The sequence below is a fragment of the Lissotriton vulgaris genome, chromosome 9 (genome assembly GCF_964263255.1).
Source record: "Lissotriton vulgaris chromosome 9, aLisVul1.2, whole genome shotgun sequence".
NCBI lineage: Eukaryota > Metazoa > Chordata > Amphibia > Caudata > Salamandridae > Lissotriton > Lissotriton vulgaris.
In genome coordinates, this window is record NC_141697.1 from 916611526 (window position 1) to 916629232 (window position 17707).

The following is a 17707-nucleotide window of genomic DNA, read 5'->3' on the forward strand; positions in this document are numbered from 1 at the left end:
AGTGGTGGTTTCCCTTGTCGCCAAAATTGTTATAATCCAGTCAAATTTGATGAAAAATAAATCTTAATTTGACAGCACGAATAACATCCATCAGTTAACTAAGTCCAGCCTGTACTGAACTTCAACAGCAAAATTCCTAGCTTGCAGTCTTTAGAATTAAGAACATACTTGATAACAAACATGTCTCATGCACTGGCATGCGACCACAGCATTAAATTTAAAGAGATATGCAATGGATAAAAATGTAACAGCATGGCTATCCTGCCGGAGGCACTAAAGCTTACAATTCGTGCCACTTATGCTACAAAGTGGGAAATGTTTAAGCATTAATTCATATCCAATTATATCATCTTTAAATTTCTGTACACAACATTGGGTCCTCCCTGTGAGAAGGTGGCCTGATATGCAGTGCTCACTATTCTAGTGAACACTATGTATCAGTCCAGCAACCCTTATTGATGATTGGTTGTAAGTCAACCTTATAGACCAGCTATCCTAGTAGCGTGGATACGAGCAGTCTAAGGCTAAAGACTCGAGAGGGCGTGTTAAGCCAGCTGTTTACCACACATATACCCCTTGAATACCAAGTGAAAGGACACCACACAAGTGTTATGAAAATAAACAGTTATTTATTTAAAGATCACAACAGCCCTGTACTCTTTATGAGGACAGGGTACTAAGCACAAACCAAAACTCTTACAAAAATACTTAAGTTAGCACAGTATATACAAATGCCCGAGGGGCACGGAAAACCATATACTCTGAAAGTGGAATGCGAAATTCCTAGCAGGTAAGTACAGTACTAATAGCTTTTGGAGTCGCTAGGACTTGACTAGGGAATCGTTAGATTATGTCTAGGAGGCCTAGGGGACTCGGGTGCAGTGTGTGCACTCTCACGCGAGATGCGGGACAAAAGTCTATGGTAGCTAGGAAATAGAAAGTTAGTGTTCTCGGGCGAACCCGACCTGGTAGGGAGAAAACGAAAGTAGATTCTGACCCTTGGATAGTGAGGCTATGCTGGGGCACCGAAATGCCGAAGTTACCTAGCCCAGGGGCTGCAGCTGCATAGGTCTGAAAAGACGTCGGGAATCCTCGTAGACGGACCAGGAGCCGGAAGAAAAGATGCTGGCCGGTGACCAGTGAAGAAAGTTCAGTCGGATCCAAGCCTGGATCTTGAAGATAGATGGCACCTGAAAGCAGAGGGGACCAAGTTCGAGACTACTAGCCAGTAGTCAGTGGGCACCAGGAGGGCACCGGATGGTAGCCACCTCGACTAGGTGAGTGGGTGACGCTTGACTCGAAGATCTCACGGACCAGGAGGCGTTGTCGGCGACCAGGATGGAGGATCGAGCTGTCCCACGAAGATAGAAGCTGTCGGCGTCGCTGGACCCAGGATTGGGCAACAAAGCCTTGGCAAATTCAAGCCCACGCGGTGGACCTAAAATGGCGTCTGGAGTGGACCAGGAGGGTCCGGGGTGCCTCTCTTGAAGAAGGAAGCAAGGGCCAGCCTGGAGCAACCAGACCAGCAGAAGAGTTGTCGTCGGGCGTCGTTCAGAAGGCCACAAGCCAGCCGGCTAGTAGCCAAACAACGCGGTGCACAGCAAACAGCAGAAGGGCCCCACGCCGATCGTGGAGATGCAGGGAGGCTGATCTTGGGTGCTGGAGCTGCGCAGGGTTGGGGCTTCTCGGACCCCAAAGCACTCACCAGTGGAAGACTCGGTGGGCTTGCAATAAAGATGTCGTGCAGTCTTGGCGATCGTCGGTCCCTTGAGGTCTCGTCGCACTCACGGTTCTCAGCTTGGCTGTAGAGGTGAGTAGAGGTCAGAGGTGCCAGGGAAGCCGGGTCTCGTCGAGCTGGGTCGTCGGATTCGTGATGAAGGACTTGCAGCAGACCGCAGTGTTCTTTAGGATGGTGCCTGCGGATGCAGGGTGACTACTCCTTAGCCACAAGGGAGAATCTTGAAGAAGAAATCGTGAAGTCCTTTCGAAGAAAGTGGTATCTTGATTCCAAAGATGATCTAATTTTAACAGGGGGCCCGCTCCCATCTTTATACTAAAAAAGGGGGCTGACCCGGTGACTAGGTCCTGCCTATGGGTGGGACTAGGTGGGGGGTGGTTACACCCCTCAGCCATGCCGGACTTCCCCAGGCCAGGGGCTGGTGTGCCCCTGGAACTGGTTCAGACCGGCCTATGCGTAGTGAGCACCGGGGTGCCACTCAGCAGTCACCTTCCTGTAAAGCCCTGCCTACCCAGGATACACAAAACCATGTCTGGGACGGTGCTAGCACCGCCCCTGACAGGAAACCCTTTGTCCAGGCTCCCCTCGCTGGAAGGACTCCCAGCTGCAGGGGGTCAGACTCGTGTCTGTGGTGGCAGCATCCATTTTGTGGAGCTGAGGCTTCAGTTAACTTTAACCGGGGTTCACAGTTACATACATGTCGTGTCCCTCTAGAAGGGTGGAATGCTAACCCCGTCGCCAGAATTGGCGAGGGGTTAGTATTCCAATTCGTATGACACCTTACTCGACATGTTTTGATAAAGCAATACCAAAGATAGCATTTAACCGCGAGGATTATAATGCACTTAAGAGTATATGGTATGCGATATCATGGAGCAGCTATCAGGACTTGATTCCGCAAGCTGCAGACAGGCTCAGCTCATGCCAGAGCACCATCTCACACGATTCCAAGCACTCTGCCTTCAGGATTGTCAAGGCCTGCCATAGGAGTGACTGATAGGAATCTGTGTGTCCATTTTAGGGTTAGGTATAGGTATACTACACCTACAGCAAAGGGTGATTACACGACTTTGCCCCAGCTGTCATGCAGCCAGTTGTGTCAAATTTAGGAGGCCAGCCAGGGGTGGCACAATACGTGCTGCAGCCCCTGGTAGCCCTGGGTACACCTATGCCCTGAGTTACAGGGTCTGATAAGGTGGCCCAGTACCAATTTGGTAGATGCACCTAGGGTACATGAGGTAATTTAGAAAGAGAACAGCCAGGCTGTGGGTCTGATTGGCAGGCCCACAGCCAGAGAAAGTCGTAAACCAGTGAAACAAAAGCAAAAAATCTGGGTGATCATAGGATTGCAGACCCTACTCTCCTACATGACCCCCCCCCAAACTTTGGGACAATAAGCTAACCTTGACCAGGTGAGTCTTCTTGTTCTAAGTGGAAATATCTGGAGAGCCCATCGGCATTGCCATGATCAGTACCAGGTCTATGTTCCACTGTAAAGTCCATCCCCTGTAGGGAAATGGACCACCTAAGCAGTTTGGGGTTTTCACCCTTCATCTGATTTAGCCACAAGAGGGGCTTATGGTCGGTCTGAATCTTGAAGTGAGTGCCAAACAAGTATGGCCTCAGCTTCTTCAGGGCCCAAACCACAGCAAAGGCCTCCCTCTCAATAGCTGACCAATTCTTCTCTCTGGGGGTCAGCCTTCTGCTTATAAAAGCAATGGGCTGATCCTGACCATCAAAATTCAGTTGAGAAAGAACAGCTCCCACACCCAACTCAGAAGCATCTGTTTGGACAATGAATGGTTTGGAGTAGTCTGGACTCTTAAGGATAGGTGCTGTGCACATGGCCTGCTTTAGGTCATCGAATGCTTTTTGACAGCCTGCTGTCCACTGAACCTTTTTTGGCATTTTCTTACTTGTCAGTTCATTTAATGGTGTCACAATGGAACCATAGTTCCTGACAAATTTTCTGTAGTATCCAGTCAGGCCCAAGAAAGCTCGAACCTGAGTCTGGGTGGTTGGAGGAGCCCAGTCCCTGATTGACTGTATTTTGCTCTCCAGTGGCTGAACCTGGCCTCCACCTACAAGGTGGCCCAGGTATACAACCTGTGTCTGCCCTATCTGGCACTTGGTGGCCTTGATAGTGAGGCCTGCTGCTTGCAGAGCCTCTAACACTTTCCTCAGGTGGACCAGGTGATCCTCCCAGGTGGAGCTAAAGACAGCAATATCATCTAGATATGCTGCACAGAAGTCATCCAGCCCAGTAAGGACTTGATTCACCAACCTTTGGAAGGTGGCAGGTGCATTTTTCAGACCAAAGGGCATTACCACAAATTGATAATGCCCACCAGGGGTTGAAAATGCTGTTTTGGGCTTGGCATCCTCAGCTAACCTGATTTGCCAATACCCAGCTGTTAAGTCAAATGTACTTAAGTAGTTGGCAGAAGCCAATCTATCTATAAGTTCATCTGCCCTTGGTATTGGATGGGCATCAGTCTTAGTGACTGCATTGAGACCCCTGTAGTCTACGCAAAACCTCATCTCTCTCTTACCATCTTGGGTGTGAGGCTTTGGCACTAGAACTACTGGACTAGCCCAAGGGCTATCTGAGGGTTCAATGACTCCCAATTCCAACATTTTCTGCACTTCAGTTTTTATGCAGTCTCTAACATGATCAGGCTGCCTGTAGATTTTACTCTTGACTGGCAGGCTGTCACCAGTGTCAACCTCATGGGTACACCAATTGGTCTGACTGGGTGTCAGAGAGAACATATGTCTGAAAGACTGAAGAACCTGTTTACAGTCTTTCTGCTGATGTTCAGAGAGGCTGCCACAAAAGACAACACCATCTACTGACCCATCATCAGGATTCTGAGTGAGCAGGTCTGGGAGAGGGTCACTCTCTTCCTCCTGTCCCTCATCTATGGCCATGAGCAAGCTCATGTCCTTCCTGTCGACATATGCTTTGAGCCTGTTGACATGGAGTACCCTATGGGGACTCCTGGGAGTTCCAAGGTCCACCAGGTAGGTGACCTCTCCCTTTTGCTCAAGGATTGTGTGGGGCCCAGACCATTTGTCTTTGAGTGCTGCTGGGGCCACTGGCTCCAGCACCCACACCTTCTGTCCAGGCTGATAAACAGTCAGGACAGCCTTTTGGTCATGCCAAGCTTTTTGAAGTTCTTGACTGGCCTTAAGGTTTTCTGATGCCTTCTCCATATACTCAGCCATCCTGGAGCGGAGACCAAGTACATAGTCCATTATGTTGGTTGCAGGCTTTTTGAGAGGTCTCTCCCATCCTTCCTTCACCAAACACAAGGGGCCTCTCACAGGATGCCCATACAAAAGTTCAAAAGGGCTGTAGCCAACCCCCTTTTGTGGGACCTCTCTGTAAGCAAACAGAAGGCAGGGCATCAGGACATCCCATCTACGCCTGAGTGTTTCAGGTAGTCCATGAATCATCCCTTTTAGGGTCCTGTTGAACCTTTCAACAAGCCCATTGCATTGTGGGTGATAGGGTGTAGTGAATTTGTAATTGACACCACACTCCTTCCACATAGCAGTTAAATAGCTTGACATGAAGTTTGCACCTCTGTCAGAGACAACCTCCTTAGGGAAGCCCACTCTGGAGAACACTCCAACTAGGGCCCTTGCCACCACAGGGGCTGTGGTGGTCCTAAGTGGAATAGCTTCAGGATACCTGGTGGCATGATCCACTACCACCAGTATAAACTTGTGCCCTGATGCTGTCTGGGGTTCCATTGGACCAACAATGTCAATCCCCACTCTTTCAAAGGGCACCCCCACCACAGGCATTGGTATAAGGGGGGCCTTTGTTGTGCCACCTGACTTACCACTGGCTTGGCAAGTGACACAGGAGCGACAAAACTCCTTGGTATCCTCATTCATGTGAGGCCAGTGAAAGTGTGAGACAAGCCTGTCCCAAGTCTTTGTCTGGCCTAAGTGTCCTGCTAAGGGAATCTCATGGGCCAAGGTAAGTAGGAAACCTCTCTGAGACAAGGGTACAACCAGCCTCCTGGTCATGCCAGGCTTGGGGTCTCTTGACTCAGTGTACAGGAGTCCATCTTCCCAGTATACCTTGTGGGTACCTGTGGCGTTCCCAGCAGCCTCAGCAGCAGCCTGCTGTCTGAGGGGTTCAAGAGAAGGGCAGCCTAACTGGTCCTTCCCCAGGTCTTCCCTTGAGGGTCCCCCTGAACCCAAGAATTCAACTTGATCAAGTTCAAACTCTCTAGGCTCAGTTTCCCTCAATTCCTGCAGGTCAGCCTCCTCTGAGACTTGATCCACAACCTGGGGCAAGGGGGAAGGCACAGCCTTAACCCTACTGCTCTTTTTCTTGGAAGGTGTCTGGTCCATTGTTCCAGGATCCAGCACCTGTTCAGTGGGGCATCTTCTGGCCTGTGACCTAGTCACAGCAAACACATGTGCTGGCAAACCTAACATTTCCAGATGAGTCCTCTGCTCCACTTCTGACCATTGTGATGACTCCAAATCATTGCCCAACAAACAATCCACTGGGAGGTCTGAACTAACTACAACCTTCTTTTGGCCAGTTACCCCTCCCCAGGAGAAAGCTACAATTGCCATACTATGATTGGTAGTGACATTGCTTGCATTGGTCACCAGGAATTCTGTACCTGGCATGATCTGTCCAGGGTCCACAAAGCTAGGTGTCACCATTGTGACACTGGCACAAGTGTCCCTATAGGCCTGAGCCATTTTTCCATTAATAAAAGGTGTCTGTCTGTATTTGCCCAAAGTATTGGGACTTATGTCAGGGGACATATCCATATCCCCTGTACTGACAAGGACAGCCTGAGTGAGGGTGCCAACTAAGTTGTCACTCCCCTCAGAACCCAGGGTTAACCCTACTAAACCCTTGGGAGGTGCACTACCACTGCTGGTTGTACTAGGGGGCACAGGTGCCTTAGGGGCTGCAGTGGCAGGAGTCTGCCCTCCTCCTTTCTTGGTGCACTCACTAAACCAGTGAGTTTTACTTTTGCAGTATTGGCACCACCTTTTAGATTGGCCTTCTTTCTTCTTTTGGGGAGCCTGACCCCCACCCTCTTTGGGTTGTTGGGGACCTGTCGAAGACTTCTGGTCATTTTGTTCCCCTTTCGAATCCTTACCCTTCTGGTCTGCTTTCTTCTGACCACCTTGATTCTGGCCCTGGTTCTGTTTAACTCTTGTTCTAACCCATCTGTCTGCCTTCTTTCCCAATTCTTGGGGAGAGGTCAGATCTGAGTCAACAAGATGCTGATGCAACAACTGGTTCTGACAATTGTTTAAAATTTGCTCTCTCATCATCAAATTGTACAATCCTTTATAATCAGTAACCTTACTGCCCAGCAACCAGCCCTCAAAAGCCTTAGTGGCACAATCTACAAAGTCAGCCCAATCTTGAGACTGAGTTTTCTGGGTATCCCTGAACAGCACCCTGTACTGCTCAGTGGTTAGGCCAAACCCATCAACCAGTGCATTTTTCAAGACTTGGTAATCATTAGCATCCTCCACCCTTGTGGTGAGGAGCTTGTCTCTTCCTTTACCCTCAAAGGAGAGCCACAAGATAGCTGCCCACTGACTTGGGGGAACACCTTGCACAGTGCAGGCCCTCTCCAAAGCAGTAATCCATTTGTGGATGTCATCCCCTTGTTTAAAGGGGGGCACTATCTTACCAAGGTGTTTTGTATCAAAACTCCTTTCCCTATTGCTAGGTACAATGCTGCCACCAGTGGGGACTGTCCCACTCAATTGTTGCTCTCTAGCAAAGGCAAGCCTCTCTTTGGCCAGGGCAAGTTCTTCCCTTTCAATCCTCAGATTGGCTGCCTTTTCCTTAGCTTCATACATTCTCCTCTGGGGAGATGTCATTCCCCTTTGAGAGGAACGTTGAGAGCCATTGGTATGAAGGGATCTGATAGAGCCTCTTGATAGAGATCTATCTCGTCCATTCCCAATGTTAAGCTGACCTGAGAGTGGCCCCAAGGGTCCCCTAGTGCCCATCTCATGTCTGCTTAAGTTGGACCTGGTTAGTCTGCTGACTTCTACCTGTTCCTTTTCTGCCTCATCCCCTGATACCAAATCATCATCCTCATCATCAGCATCATCTGCTTCCTGAAGAGGATGGTCCTGGGCATCAAAGGGACCCTGTAAGGAGGGCATGTTGCCATCTGAATTAGAAGGGTCTGGGTTACCAGCCCTCCTTGCATCATGAGTCTCTAAGAGACCAATCAGAAAGGCAGTTGTGGGGTTAGACCCCTGCTTAATCTTCCTAGAGGTACACACTTGTCGTAACTCATGGAAGCTAAGCGCAGTATATCTTGAAGGGATGACCTGTGGAGGGTCAACTGACACAAGGGGAACCTCAGTGTTTCCTCCTTTGTCCGACATACTGTTTCTAGTGTGGTGTAAGTGATGCACCTACCTACACTATGTGTTTACCTACTGATCCCTTGCTAAGAGTTGCAGCCAAGGTGTGCTAAGCCTTGAGGAGCTACAACAGCTGGTTCAGTAGAACTCAGAGTATTCTAAGCTTTAGTTATGTGTACCTAACAGTACTTATGTGATCTTTCAACAAGATATTCTTAGGATACGTGTGGTAAAACAACAGCAAGCTCAAATCCCACCGCTGCCACCAATGTGAGAAGGTGGCCTGATATGCAGTGCTCACTATTCTAGTGAACACTATGTATCAGTCCAGCAACCCTTATTGATGATTGGTTGTAAGTCAACCTTATAGACCAGCTATCCTAGTAGCGTGGATACGAGCAGTCTAAGGCTAAAGACTCGAGAGGGCGTGTTAAGCCAGCTGTTTACCACACATATACCCCTTGAATACCAAGTGAAAGGACACCACACAAGTGTTATGAAAATAAACAGTTATTTATTTAAAGATCACAACAGCCCTGTACTCTTTATGAGGACAGGGTACTAAGCACAAACCAAAACTCTTACAAAAATACTTAAGTTAGCACAGTATATACAAATGCCCGAGGGGCACGGAAAACCATATACTCTGAAAGTGGAATGCGAAATTCCTAGCAGGTAAGTACAGTACTAATAGCTTTTGGAGTCGCTAGGACTTGACTAGGGAATCGTTAGATTATGTCTAGGAGGCCTAGGGGACTCGGGTGCAGTGTGTGCACTCTCACGCGAGATGCGGGACAAAAGTCTATGGTAGCTAGGAAATAGAAAGTTAGTGTTCTCGGGCGAACCCGACCTGGTAGGGAGAAAACGAAAGTAGATTCTGACCCTTGGATAGTGAGGCTATGCTGGGGCACCGAAATGCCGAAGTTACCTAGCCCAGGGGCTGCAGCTGCATAGGTCTGAAAAGACGTCGGGAATCCTCGTAGACGGACCAGGAGCCGGAAGAAAAGATGCTGGCCGGTGACCAGTGAAGAAAGTTCAGTCGGATCCAAGCCTGGATCTTGAAGATAGATGGCACCTGAAAGCAGAGGGGACCAAGTTCGAGACTACTAGCCAGTAGTCAGTGGGCACCAGGAGGGCACCGGATGGTAGCCACCTCGACTAGGTGAGTGGGTGACGCTTGACTCGAAGATCTCACGGACCAGGAGGCGTTGTCGGCGACCAGGATGGAGGATCGAGCTGTCCCACGAAGATAGAAGCTGTCGGCGTCGCTGGACCCAGGATTGGGCAACAAAGCCTTGGCAAATTCAAGCCCACGCGGTGGACCTAAAATGGCGTCTGGAGTGGACCAGGAGGGTCCGGGGTGCCTCTCTTGAAGAAGGAAGCAAGGGCCAGCCTGGAGCAACCAGACCAGCAGAAGAGTTGTCGTCGGGCGTCGTTCAGAAGGCCACAAGCCAGCCGGCTAGTAGCCAAACAACGCGGTGCACAGCAAACAGCAGAAGGGCCCCACGCCGATCGTGGAGATGCAGGGAGGCTGATCTTGGGTGCTGGAGCTGCGCAGGGTTGGGGCTTCTCGGACCCCAAAGCACTCACCAGTGGAAGACTCGGTGGGCTTGCAATAAAGATGTCGTGCAGTCTTGGCGATCGTCGGTCCCTTGAGGTCTCGTCGCACTCACGGTTCTCAGCTTGGCTGTAGAGGTGAGTAGAGGTCAGAGGTGCCAGGGAAGCCGGGTCTCGTCGAGCTGGGTCGTCGGATTCGTGATGAAGGACTTGCAGCAGACCGCAGTGTTCTTTAGGATGGTGCCTGCGGATGCAGGGTGACTACTCCTTAGCCACAAGGGAGAATCTTGAAGAAGAAATCGTGAAGTCCTTTCGAAGAAAGTGGTATCTTGATTCCAAAGATGATCTAATTTTAACAGGGGGCCCGCTCCCATCTTTATACTAAAAAAGGGGGCTGACCCGGTGACTAGGTCCTGCCTATGGGTGGGACTAGGTGGGGGGTGGTTACACCCCTCAGCCATGCCGGACTTCCCCAGGCCAGGGGCTGGTGTGCCCCTGGAACTGGTTCAGACCGGCCTATGCGTAGTGAGCACCGGGGTGCCACTCAGCAGTCACCTTCCTGTAAAGCCCTGCCTACCCAGGATACACAAAACCATGTCTGGGACGGTGCTAGCACCGCCCCTGACAGGAAACCCTTTGTCCAGGCTCCCCTCGCTGGAAGGACTCCCAGCTGCAGGGGGTCAGACTCGTGTCTGTGGTGGCAGCATCCATTTTGTGGAGCTGAGGCTTCAGTTAACTTTAACCGGGGTTCACAGTTACATACATGTCGTGTCCCTCTAGAAGGGTGGAATGCTAACCCCGTCGCCAGAATTGGCGAGGGGTTAGTATTCCAATTCGTATGACACCTTACTCGACATGTTTTGATAAAGCAATACCAAAGATAGCATTTAACCGCGAGGATTATAATGCACTTAAGAGTATATGGTATGCGATATCATGGAGCAGCTATCAGGACTTGATTCCGCAAGCTGCAGACAGGCTCAGCTCATGCCAGAGCACCATCTCACACGATTCCAAGCACTCTGCCTTCAGGATTGTCAAGGCCTGCCATAGGAGTGACTGATAGGAATCTGTGTGTCCATTTTAGGGTTAGGTATAGGTATACTACACCTACAGCAAAGGGTGATTACACGACTTTGCCCCAGCTGTCATGCAGCCAGTTGTGTCAAATTTAGGAGGCCAGCCAGGGGTGGCACAATACGTGCTGCAGCCCCTGGTAGCCCTGGGTACACCTATGCCCTGAGTTACAGGGTCTGATAAGGTGGCCCAGTACCAATTTGGTAGATGCACCTAGGGTACATGAGGTAATTTAGAAAGAGAACAGCCAGGCTGTGGGTCTGATTGGCAGGCCCACAGCCAGAGAAAGTCGTAAACCAGTGAAACAAAAGCAAAAAATCTGGGTGATCATAGGATTGCAGACCCTACTCTCCTACACTCCCTTCTAAACTTGTACAACGCAGGTCTTGCCTACACATCTATACATCTGTGCATAATAGCAATCACAGCATGTTTCCAAAACAGATAGAACTCTCCCTGTTAAGGATACCAGACAAGAAAGCTCGTATGGAGGGCCTAAAGAGTGTAATACTTCTAAAACATTCCCTTGGCACCTTCTTGGAACCTCAATAAAGTGCTCACTTATGTGTCCTCCTTTAGAGACCATGCACTTGTGCAAACTGCAGTTCCTCTCTTGGAAGGGGCACGTTTTTTCAGGTGCACAAGGACAGGGTCGTTTTTATGACCAGCCTCAAATTACTGCCTAAGATTATTGCACCATTCCACACCAATCAAACTGCAGAACCCCCATGCCCCCTTGTCGCCTTGAGACCCTCACAGGTGAGTAGTCGCGCTCTATTAGATAAACTAATTGATTGATTGACCTGCCTGTTTTTTTCCCCATAACTAGAGTCTATGGCAGAATGGGTACTTAACACTCTCTATGTTAAGAGAACGCATGTCTGCTACATTGATCGGACTAGCCTATTCAGAAAGTCTACTTAACATTTTATAGCTTTTTGTGGCCTTCTCCAATTTTCACAAGGGCTCTGCCATCTCTAAAGCTGGCTTTGCCATGTAGTTGGTTGCATTGTTTCAAAGTTGCCATGCCAAGACTAAGGACCAGATGTAGGTGGCTAAATACCAAGCGGTAATGCAGACCGGTATTGCAGACCGGTATTTGGCTGAGAGAAATGTAGGCGAGTTTAAACCTACTAGCAAATAAGGAATCGCAAAATTTGCTATTCCTTATTTTGCTCTTCCTTATTTTGCTCTTGCATTTAAGGAATCGCTAATTGCGATTCCTTAAATGCAATGTAGGTAGCACAAAAGAAAGTGCACTTTAGGCTTAAGGAATCGCTAATTACCACCAACTTCAAGTTGGTGGTAATTCGTTTTTTTTTTAAAGTGCCATTTGGCACACATTCATGCCCTTAGGGCATGTATGTGTGCCACATGTGCACACATGCACATTTCAGGTGTGCAACTGGGTGTTCTTTTGGCACCCTTGAAATAGCTCCCGCTATTTGCGACTCTTTATTAGCGAATCCCAAATAGTGAATATCTTCCCATTCATTCCTGTGGGCCTCCTAGCCCTTCCTTATCTCAGTTTGCGGTTCGTTATTAAGGAATTTTAAGGAATCGCTAATATTTTAGCGATTCCTACCTACATTCAATTTAGCGAGTCCTTAATAGCGATTCAGTAAAAATCACTATTAAGCACTCGCTAAATTGAATTTTACCTACATCTGGCCCTAAGCGCACACTCTCCCTGCCCCCTAGAGCCAACGCTGCACGCTAAAAGGGTGCAGTGTTAGCCTCTCTGTATACATTTTTTTAAATGGATATCAGCAAGGCTGCTACTTGGTTAATTCTACATACCTTCACAAAGCATTACTATGTTGATGTACTTCAACAAGTTTAAGTTGGCCAAGCTGTCATGAGAATACTTTTTGAAACATCTGTATCCTCGGATAGTTAGCAACCGCTTTGAAGAGGCACTGTTTTTATATTCTATGTAAAGCATTGTATGTAAATCCTGTGTATCTCCAGCGACGCACACTATGAATGGAAAACCTTACCTTGCAGTCATCTGTTCGTAGCATGTGGTGCTGTAAATTTACATGCTATTTAACCAAGACAAGGGAACCCAAGGCGCAATATGCTAAGGACCATGGGTAGGTACTTTATTTCAAAGACAAAGGTCCTTAGACAGAAAAACATTTAAGAAAAATGAATATAGACCAAATGGAACTATATTTTTTTTGAGGAAATGTCCAGCCGGACAATTTATTACCTTGATAAGAAATGGTCACGAAACAATAAACCACTGCGTGTGATAGAAGCGGGACACCAGCCGATGTCTGACTAACACACTGAGAGCACAAACAAGGGGGAAGTAGTAGGCAATAACAGGTCATCTGATTATTGTAAATCATATAACAGACAATCTATAACATACACATATGCATGAAAAGTATATATCAAATATGCATTTAGTGCATTTAGGTCGACGTTTCGAACCACAAATAATATCGGTTCATCCTCAGGACAAAGGATAATTGCCTTAAGAGTACACATTTGCAGTAGTCCCACGATGGAATGAGACTAAGAAAGGATTCAGCCCAAGAAACAATATTCAACAGTATTCAAGGAGGGTATCCAAGGGTTGACTGGAATCCAAAGGGAAGATGCCCTCGTTTTAGGGTTCCAAAGGGAAGATGCCCTCGTTTTCGGGTTCTGGCAATGCAGTGAGCAGGTCCACAATGGGGGTCCTTGCAGGCACGGAAATGCTCGCTATGAAATTAATATCAAATCTCTTCTGTGTAGTTACAAGTTTTCAAGTGCACAGCTGTGTGAACATGCTAGTAACTGATGATAAAAATACCCCCCCCCCCCCACCAGGACACACAAGGCTTTTGGCATCTGTATTACTTAGGTTTTTGTTATCTTTTGTATATACTGCAGCACGTTGGGTACTTGGTAGCCCTTTGACTCTATTTGTTTTTCCTTTTCTGTGGATACACAGGGAGAGGTTGGGCAGTCAAAGATGACACCTTGTGGCTCCCTGGATGCTGCTAAGAAAGATTTTGAGAAGAAGTTTAAGGACAAAACCAAGAATAACTGGGCTGACCGAGAGAATTTTGTGGAGCATGCCGGAAAGTATACAATGATTGAAGTGCAGCGAGGTGAAGAGGAGGACGAAGCAACAGAAGTTGCTGTCAAGGTGAGTGGCACTGGGGCACCCAGAATTTTCCTAAAATCTCTCCACCGTCTGAGGACCAGTGTTTTAAAGAACAGTAGAACATTTTTGGCAGAATTAAACTTTAACAGGAAAGGCTAATGAATACCTCTTGTAGTCCTTGGCCATGAGATGAGGAGTATTGTTAAGTCACAGGGCAAGCCAGTGAGTACTTAATTGTAGGGACTGAAGAAATATGGTGACTTCTTAGTTTAGTGCGGGAGTACATGATTCCGAAGCTGTTCAGTGTGAAACTAGGTCATGACTGTGGGTACTTTCTGAGTGAGGTGATTTGACAGTTGGTATCATCCTATGGCTGGTAAGCGTCATGACATTTGGTACATAATTAATGAAGGTAGTGTTATGTTTAGTCCTGTGTGACTCCCAGTGCATTCTTTTTTATGGACAGGCTGAGATGCATGTATCAACTGGTCAGGGGTTGTTTCAAGAGTGGAATCACAATTAGTTATTTGAGTGGTTAGTGAAATGACTTTCTTTGCAGGTCACTGGGAGACTGCCACAGGGTTGACATTGGAATGTTCAAACAAATACTGGGCAGTGGCATGTAAAAGATGTACGAGTGTGTGCATATATTTATACTTCATTTAGATAAAACATATATCATTCTTCCGAATTACCTGATGTTCCTCGGGCACAGATGTGTCTTTGAGTACCTTGCTCATTGTAAAGCTCCTAAAGCACTCCTTCATGCTCCTTCAGGTGGACACAGTTGATGGGGAGCTGCAGAAAGTTAAGAAGAAGGTTCGTCCCTGTTCCCTGGATAAACCCACCCAGGGCCTGGTCTCCCTCATCTTCAGCAATGATATGTTCAAGGACGCCATGCAGACCATGAATATAGGTGAGACTTCGCTCTGGGGTGAAGACATGCATGTTACCAAGATTCACACTAGTGTATACTGAAAATCATGGTAATAAATAAGATGTAGTGGGTTTAATAATGTAAGTCATGCACAGATAAGCGGCGCCAGACTAGTGATATGGTCTAATGTCATAATGCACACATAGGTGGGTCCTGTAAATACCATAACAAAGACAGTACTCATAACTCTGGTGTCCTGTGCTATCAAGATAATAACTTGAATTTAAAAAAAAATGAAGAAAGATATGTAGGAAGAAATATCAAGCAGAAAAATCACTAAAAAGCAAAAAGTGTAATGAATGATGTCAAAAAACATGTTAACTAGCATGTGAAGCGAGGTCTGCCTATTGTGCACACACCATGATGTAACATTAGAAAATAGTTGCATTAATAGCTTCACTGCACATGTGCAGATTGGTATTCCGCCAAAATATTGTTTTAAAAGTATCATGATGTCATAAATATCATTGTCAAAAATATTGTTTAACTGAATATAGAAGGTAAGAATATTGAAGTCTTATGTCTTATTTGTAAATATAATCCTACATACCATTTTTTTAAATTATTTAATTGGGTTTTAATAGTTTTCTCTTAAGTTATTGTAGTACTAAGCAGGTTTAAATATTTTTAGAGTTTTTTTTTCTTAATGTATTTTAAGGCTTTTATTTTTTGGGTGCAAGTTGTTGGGTTGTAGGGGAATCGGATGGAAAGTTTTTCTTTTAATTTTATTTTTTAATTGATTGTTTTGTTAGTGTTAATTTCGATAAAGTAACTTTTGTAAGTTTAATACATTTTATAAATATGGTCATAAATGTTTTAATTTAATTTTTCATTAGATAATTGTGCATATCATTAAATTATTTTTTTATTATTTGGGTATTATATGATTTTTGTGTGATTTTTGCAGTTATTTGTTTTTGAAGTAATGTGTATTTTATTTTATTCGTTTAATTTGTGTTTTTGTTTGTTAGAATTATAGGAAAAAAGGTTGGGAAGTAGCTTAAATTGATTTAAAAAATATTTTAGTTGATATAATTTTAATATAATTTCATGAATATTTCTATATGTTAATTTTATGTTTTGAGCTTTTGATAATATATATGTGATATAATGTGAATTATTTTGACACATTTATGGAAATATAATGGTTCTGTGTAATTTATGTTAATTGAGAATAGAGAAAATTATGTGAGCTGTCTAAAGTTTAACATTTTCTATATTGTTGCTTATGTTGGAGTGGGAATAGTTGTCCTGACCCGCTCCACAATCCAACACTTCACCTCCTTCTGTCCAGGTTGAAGTGGGAATTGTAAAGTCCAACATTTTCCCTATTGTTCCTTATGTTTGAGTTGTAATATTAAATCTAACCCCTCCCAATTGTCACACTTTTCCTGCTGTTGCTCATGTTGGAGTGGTAGTAGTAAAACTGAACCATCCAAAATCCATCACTTTTTTCCTGTTGCTTAAGGTGGGGTGACCATAGCAAATCTACCCCTCTGAATTCCAACACTTTCAGTTGTTTTTATGTTGGATTGAGCGTAGTAAATAGACTCACCCCAAAGTCCAATCATTTCCCTACTGTTGCTTACGTAGGAGTGAGAATAGTAAATCTAACCTGTCATGGCCACCAAGTGGTAACCTGCCTGGGTGAGTTGAACGCTATTGAAACGCACCTAACATAACAAATTCGATAGCAACCCTGCAGCAGTTTCTCAATTAACTGCAGATGGCTGGTGAACAGTTTTTCCTGTCTTAGCAGATCCCAATACCTGAGGCACTGGTATCTTCGAGGGTGGTGACAATCTGGCTCATTAGGAGTTGGTATCTAGAGGTCCACTAAGAATTGAGGAATTACAGACAGAACTGGTAATTCCAGGTCTGAGTCCCCTGGTAATTCCTCGTTTCGGGCCAGACTTCGTCCTAGATTTACACCTATTCAGATTCTCTAATTGTCTCCAAAGCTGTGAAGAAAGCTTTATATCCATCTCTAATTGATTGGGCTGGGACGCAGTTGGAAAGAGAATTGAAAGGTCTGTCCCAATCCAGTTGAGAATGGCCAAATCCATGACGCTTATAAGCAATTACGGTCAACAACGAGTGGTAATAGAGATTAACATCATCTCCAAGGGAAACGTAAGGAAAGAGTAGAAGCTACGGCACCCAAAGACAAGACAGAAGCTATTTCCTTTTTAAAGTCTGCCTAGTTGGTGCTGACACACTTCAGATCTTGGGTAAGCCCAGGGTTTGTGATTAGACACCAATCTTGGAGTGTATCTCTGGATTCAAACCTAAAGTGCAAGTGAGAAGTACACCATTGGAGGAAGAACATTTATTTGGGCACTCAGTTGGCAATATGCTAGAGCAAATGAGAAAAGAGAGAGAAACCTCTAAAGCAGGACAAGTGTGAAACCTCAAACCAAAGTAGACCTCCAGGGAGGCAAGCATTTTCACAGCAAGGTTATTGTCTTAAAAGATGGGCAACAATAGCCACCCCTTACCAGCAAAATTCAGTTTTGGTTATTATGTGATAGTAAAAAGACTCCGCCTTCTCAGCACAATGACACATTAAACCTTTTTTCCTCTGACCATATCACCCATGTCAGATTCTGTCTGTGATGCATCCCGTAAGCATTGGACGTTATTACTTCAAGCCAATGAGGGCTAAAGATGATCAACCATGGACATTGTATAGATCTCCTAAGCAAATACCAAATATTAGTATATTTCTCATAACAAACAAATGCTACACTTAGACGTAAATCCAGTGAATAATTATGGCAAGATACATTTCACAACTGCTTTAGAAGATGTCTTCCTAAAGTTGGAAAAGGACCCCTTTCTTGTGAGCATCAATTTAAATGATGCCTACTTTCTTTTTCCTGCATCAAACATTTATGAGGTTTTTGGTAAATGG

General features: G+C 45.9%; 1 protein-coding gene across 1 annotated transcript in view; it reads left to right on the forward strand.

The window, feature by feature from the left end:
• Positions 1-17707, forward strand: part of PARP3 (poly(ADP-ribose) polymerase family member 3) — a 225347-nt gene that overhangs the window by 40792 nt on the left and 166848 nt on the right. The window contains exons 4-5 of the mRNA XM_086938724.1: positions 13701-13898; positions 14634-14772. Of these exons, the coding sequence (XP_086794850.1) occupies positions 13701-13898; positions 14634-14772 (337 nt within the window). The remainder of the gene's footprint in view (positions 1-13700; positions 13899-14633; positions 14773-17707) is intronic.